Raw genomic sequence first — 6,000 nt, 5'->3', positions numbered from 1 at the left:
GCTAACTTAACTAAACTTACGACTAGGGTCTATGTACAAGGCACGGCTATTTACATCTTAGGCTAGGTTTATGGTTGTTTGTGCGGCATGGGCCAACGTTCTCGTTGTTGTGTAGGTGTCCCCTTTTTGTTCAAGGTAAGGGGTCCGTCTATTGTGTTGGATGCCTGCGGGGTTCGTTTGTTTTGCGGGTACGGAGGGCCTGCAAGTGGGGGCTATTGCTTGAGAGCCACCAATATTTTTGAGTTGTAAGCGGTCAAAGTTGTGTCTATCTCGGAGCGGAAGTGCGGTTGAAAATTTGAAACGTTCTGGGTGTTCGGAGTATTCTTGGTTGGTGTACGCGATTCTTTTGTCTGCCTTGTTACGGCGCCAATGGTATATTATGGGTGTGTTGTTGTGGTCTTGTATTAGTCCGTTTGCGTCACAGATGGTAAATGCTTGTGGGGGTAGGTAACCTGTGCTAAGTTGTCGGTATGTGGTTGTTGAGTCTGGTTTTGCTAGATCTTTTGTTATATTGTTTTCGATGTGTGGTAATTTGCTGAAGTAGTCTCTTGTTAGTTTTAATAGGAATGTGTCTATTCGGGGTATGTCGGCTGTGTTGTACAGTGTTGTGTTGTTTGTGTAATGTTGCCAGTTGGTGTTTGCGGATCTGTAAATTTGGTTGCAGGCTCTAAGGCACTTCCGCTCGAAGATCCTTATTCTTTCCATCATGGTGTGGTTAGTATTCCACCAGATGGGGGCTGCGTACGTTAGTGTTACGTATGGAGACGTTTCAACGTTCATTTTCGATTAGAAGTTCTAATCTCCTTTCTGAGAACGAAAAGCGTCCCAACAGGCCCCTTTGTTTAATGATTGTACTCCGGCTGGACGCAGCTGGCACGAAGCATGATTCAGTAGCAGCACCGTACGATTTCTTAATATGGAAATCTTCAAAACATCCCCTTCTGGAATTTTTTATCAAGATAGTCTTTGATAGGAAATATCCTGGCTAACCCTTCGTTTGACCCCTTTAAACAAAAGATCCAGCTGCAAACCTTAAACTCACTCGAAATGACAAATACGAGTATGTGACCGTAGAATGAAACAGACTCATTTCCCCTCTCATTTTTAGGGTATATAAACCCATTCATTTTCATTCTCTTTGGTTCAGTCGAGTTTCAGAAGTTATTCGGTAACGTCGCGTTACGCGTAAGAGTCATTTCTAGTGAGATCGGGTTAAGGCCCCTTTCGAATCAACGTAACCTTATAGATTCCGTTAGTTCGCGTATTCTATTTGGCATTCAACAATCGCTCTCCGACCCCGCATTGCCAGTGCGTCAACACCGTGCACCATAGTTAATAATTTCTATAATTGTACACTTATTAAATTCACTCGCGACACAACAACTACAATTGTAATGATTCCAATTCAGAATAAATTGTCTTGTTTGTTAACTCGCGTAATTTACAACCTTTAATTATTGCCTAAAATCCTAATCTAATAATTGAACGTTCCCATACGATACAATCTTACCGCTCGGATTGTATGAATTAAATTATATAAGTTACGAGGCTTACTAATCTTAAAATCAGATCAACAAAGATTTCCAAATTGAAAACAAATTGAAACCATATTCCTGTGGTAAAAATCCCCTCGCCGGCCTCTCGCGTTGCTCATAGCCCTGGCTCGTAATATTAGTATAGGTCTAATTAGTAACATATATAGTATTGATTTGGTTTTTCCGGGGAGGTGTTTGTTGTAAAACAATCGGCTGTTAGCTTTAAAGGCTGTGGTTGCTTTTGTAAGTTGTTTCACAATGTGTTCGTTGCCTCTGAGCAGGTAATCTATGTGAACTCCGAGGTACTTAACCGATTTTTTGTGCGGTATTTTGCAATTGGATGTTGTTCCCGGTACTGTGGTGTTAATATGGAATTTGTTGCCGCCAGCTTTGATTTTGGTGGATAGAGAATGGAGGGGTTTGCGGAATAGGATCGTTTCACATTTTTGGGGGTTAAGTCGGAGGTTCCAGGCACTCTAGTAATTGTTGATCTTGTTGACGGTTGTTTCGAGTTCCGTTTGTACTGTGTTTACGCGGTTGCTTGAGGTGTAAGTAACAAGATCGTCCGCGAATGCCAGTACAGCTGCCTTATTTGGTTTATTGAATTCGAACGCCTTCAGGAGATCGCTAGTGTAAATGTTAAATAGTATTGGGGAGTTTACTGTGCCTTGTTGCAGTCCTTCTGTGATGTGGAATGTCTGTGACGATGTTGTCTTTCCGTCCCATGTTACAAATTTTTTGTCGGTTGTCATGTCCAGTATTGTGTGGATTAGCCATTTGGGGAATTCTTTCCGATGTAGTTTGTATAGGGGTCCGTTAAGCCAGACCGAATCGAAGGCTTTTTCTAAGTCTAGTAGGGCAGCGCCTACTAGTTGGTTGTTGCTGATTTTGTTGTTTACGTCGGATATGAATTTGTGGATTGCGTGGGTCGTTGAGTGTTTGTGTCTGAATCCGAATTGACAGTCTGGTATGATATTGTGTGATGTGCAGTGTTGTGTAATTTTGTTATAGATGACGGCTTCGTATACTTTACTTAGGCTTGGGGTTAGGCTGATTGGCCTGTAGCTGGAGGGGTCGTTCGGGTTCTTGTTTCTTTTCAGTATGGGGAGAACTTTGGCCGTTTTCCAGATTTTTGGGAAATAGCTGTTATTTATGGCGTTGTTAAATAGGATTGCGAGGTGCGTTATTATTTTGTCAGGTAAGTGTTTTAGTACTATCGGGGGTATTCGGTCTGTCCCAACGGAGGTTTTGTTTGGGAGTCTTTTGAGTATGCTGTTCACTGTGAAGGTTACGTCGTCAGTGTCTTCGGGGTCTTTGGCGTTGTTAAGATTTGAGAATTGCGTGATGGTGCTCATGTTGTGTCTGTTCGTTGCAAATTCGTGTGTTAGAGTGCGAGCCGTGTTGTCTATTATTTCTTTCAGTCTTGTTCCGTCGTTTAGGTATCGGGGGGAGTTGACTGTTTCGTAATAGGCTCCTATGGCGTTAAGTTTGTCTGTCGGGGTAGTTAGGATGTAGCTGTCGTTCGTTTTTTGGAGGGTTGTTGTGTTGCATTTGCCTTTGTCTAGTATGTGGCTGTCGCTTTGTTTTATATGGATGTCGTCTATTGTGGAAGGAGGTTTTCGTCTGAAGATTGAGTTGATTTTAGGGAAGAAGGTGTCGTTATTTCTGTGGTCGATTTGTTTGATTACGGTTGTCCAGTATTTGTTTATGGCTTTGGTGAATTCGGTCTGTAGTTTTTTTTTTTAGGAGTTTGTGGGTGTTTATAGCTGTTTTTGTTATGGTTAGATGCGAGTTAGGATCTGTTAGGTGTAGTTTGTGAAGTAATTTTGTTAGTGTTTTTTTGTGTTTTTGGAGTTTGGTGATTTTTCGGTTGATGTATATTGTGGTGTTGTTGCGCGCCTTGAATTGGGGTGTGTCTGTGTTTATTGCGTTCATGATTACGTCTGTGATGGTTAGCAGGTTGTTGTCGATGTCCGTGATTGTTAGGTTACAGTCGGTAGGTATCGTGTTTGTATAGTTTCGGTCTATTTCTTTTGTAAAGGCCTTCCATTTAGTGGCCTTGTAATTTAGCTTTATGGTCTCTGGGTAGTTTGCTGTCGGGATGTTGGAGGGGAGTTCGAAGCTCATTGATACGGCCAAGTGGTCGCTATCGTAGGGCAGCGTACTGGCTTTCCCGGTGGTGCTGTTTGTTAGGTGTAGCCTGGAATCTGCGAGGCATATGTCCAGGAAAGACAGGCCCGGTTTGAATGTGGGGGTGGAGGTTGTGATGGTGTGTAGTCTGTATGTCAGGTCGTGTTTGTTTTCCCACTTTTTAAAGTAGCGTCCTCTCTGATTGTTTGTTATGTCTCCCCAGTCTTTTCTTTTTGTGTTTAAGTCTCCGGCGATTATGTAGTAATTGTTGGCGTCGTGTAAATTTAGGGTTTGGAATAGGTGTTCAAGTTCTGTGATGTATAGTGTTCTATTGTCGTTCGTCGCGTATGCACTTATTATGAATAGTGTGTTGTTGTTTTCGGTTTTTCTCTTTATGATCGTGTATTCTAAAATTTTGTTGATGGTTGATGAGGGAGTGTGTATCTGTTCGCAGGGGATGTTATTTTTTATTAGAATTGCGGTTCCGCCGCCTTGGGTTGCGTTGGGCCTGTCTGTCCTATATAGTTTGTAATTTTTGAAGCTGAGGGTGTGTTTGGGGTTGAGCTTTGTCTCGGATAGAAGTATTATATCGTGGTTATGGTCTTGGAGGAATTGTTTCAAGTCGAGTCTGCGTGGGCGGGTGATTATAGAGTTTACGTTGATTGAAGCTATATTTATGGTGGTGGGGGGGGGGGGGGCGGCGTTACTATTCATTGTGCTTTTCGAATAATGTATTGAGGACGAATTCTATTTTTTCGGAGTTGATAGATACCTGGGTGGCTATTTGGTTTAGTTGTGTGGCGTTGAGCGCGGCTATTTCGGTTTTTAAATTTTCTATCCAGTTGGCCGGGGGTTGTAGGGTGGGTGGCTTCTCGGTGTTGTGCTGGCTGGGTGTTCCGGTGTTCTTCTGGATGTTGGTGGTGTGGGTTGGTTGTGGCGGTGTCGGGCGTTCTTGTGGTGGTTGGACGTGTTGCATTGTTCCTCTGGCCATTTGTGCGTATGTTAGGCTGGGCGTTACCGCTGTGGCGATTTTCTGTATTCTTCTGTTCGTAGTTTGATGGTTGTGGGTTTGCGTGTCTCTTTTTAATTTCAGTGCAAACTTGATTATGGGCAGCCTTTATACGAGGCGAGGTGCCCGGTTTGCCCGCAGTTGGCACATTTGAGGTTGGCTCGGTTGTCTGAGTTTGTGAGCGGGCAGTTCCCGGGCCCGTGGTTTTCTGCGCATTTTACGCAGCGATAGCCTAGTTGGCAGTTTCGACTAGCGTGTCCAATTCGTTGGCATTTTTTACACTGGAACAGTTGGGGTTTCCGGAGATGCTCCCATCTAACTTTTTGGTATGCCAGCGTTTTGATTTTGAATAGCGCTGCTGTCCGGCTTTCTCTGCTGATTTGCAATAGGTAGTGGTCTAGGTCGGGCTTCTGTTTATTGAAAATAAATTTGGTTAGGCTGATTATATTTGTTTCGGGTAGGTTTAGTTCTTCAATTTCATTTTTGATTTCGTCTGCTGTAAAGTTTCCTTTGATTCCTTTTAGAATTATGAATTTTGGTTTTTGGTCTTTGGGGGTTTATGTGTAGTGTTGTGTATTAATTTCGGTCAGCTTTTCTGTCAATGCCTTGTGTGTCTGCAGGTTTTTTGTGTAAATTGTGTGATTTTCCTTATCGTTTTCCTTCGAAATCCTGTTTTTTAATGTTTAGAGAGTGTGCGATGCGGATTATATCCCCTATGTTGGAGTTGAGGGTGTATATTGGTGGTGGAGCGTAGGTTTTGGTTCTAGGTTGCGCGCTAGTTGGCTGCGTGTTTGGAGTGTTCTCATCTAGTTCCTTGTCGCTATTGTCCGAGAGCGTTTGGAATTGGTTGCTGAGTTCCACTAGGGATGTGGTGTCGGTGGTGCCGGGTGCGGCTTTCTGTGTTTTTTTGGGGGTTTCCCATTGGTCCGTTGGGGCGTTTTCCGTGTCTGTGGCGGTCGAGTTCTTTCCTGATCCGGGGGATGGCGCTGCGGTGTTTTTTGATCTGGCTGCCTTTAGGTTCGGCTGGATTGCGTGTTTGGGGGCTGTTGTTCTGTTGTTTTCTTTTAGAATGCTCTTGAACAGCTTGTCCATTTGTAGAGATGTTAGTTTAGGTATTTTTGATGTGCCAGGTTTGTTGGTTAGGTCCTCCGTGCTGTTTTCTTTGTTTTCTCCCTCGTTGGTGTGGCGTCTTTTGGGACGCGGAAGCGGAGTGGGTGCCATTGGGCCCGATACGGGACGAGGGTTCCTCGTCGGGTATCGGGGCCTGGCTTCTTTTTGTTGTTGGGGTGCCTTATGTGGATTGATGCTTCACTATTAATTATCACG

General features: G+C 43.7%; 1 protein-coding gene across 1 annotated transcript; it reads right to left on the bottom strand.

Moving 5' to 3' along the window:
• Positions 1–2,011: 2,011 nt before the first annotated feature.
• LOC143363129 (uncharacterized) lies at positions 2,012–4,989 on the bottom strand. Its single transcript, XM_076803736.1, has 4 exons — positions 4,955–4,989; positions 4,438–4,744; positions 3,477–4,109; positions 2,012–3,262 (listed from the first exon to the last, which is right to left on the bottom strand). The coding sequence occupies exons 1-4, from the start codon at positions 4,987–4,989 to the stop codon at positions 2,012–2,014; spliced, it is 2,226 nt and encodes a 741-aa protein (XP_076659851.1).
• Between the last annotated feature and the right edge of the window lie 1,011 nt (positions 4,990–6,000).

Source organism: Halictus rubicundus, unplaced genomic scaffold, assembly GCF_050948215.1.
Source record: "Halictus rubicundus isolate RS-2024b unplaced genomic scaffold, iyHalRubi1_principal scaffold0022, whole genome shotgun sequence".
Classification (NCBI taxonomy): Eukaryota; Metazoa; Arthropoda; class Insecta; order Hymenoptera; family Halictidae; genus Halictus; species Halictus rubicundus.
The sequence above is the reverse complement of the archived record's forward strand: the minus strand, read 5'-3'. Positions and strand labels throughout refer to the sequence as shown.

Excerpts from the sequence above, each read along its gene's own strand:
- LOC143363129 (XM_076803736.1), bottom strand. The coding sequence starts at position 4,989 with ATGGGAGCATCTCCGGAAACCCCAACTGTTCCAGT. Across the intron at positions 4,745-4,954 it reads GAAACCCCAACTGTTCCAGT|AGACACGCAAACCCACAACC; the intron begins GTAAAAAATGCC and ends GAAATTAAAAAG. Across the intron at positions 4,110-4,437 it reads TAAACCAAATAGCCACCCAG|ATACACACTCCCTCATCAAC; the intron begins GTATCTATCAAC and ends CCCTGCGAACAG.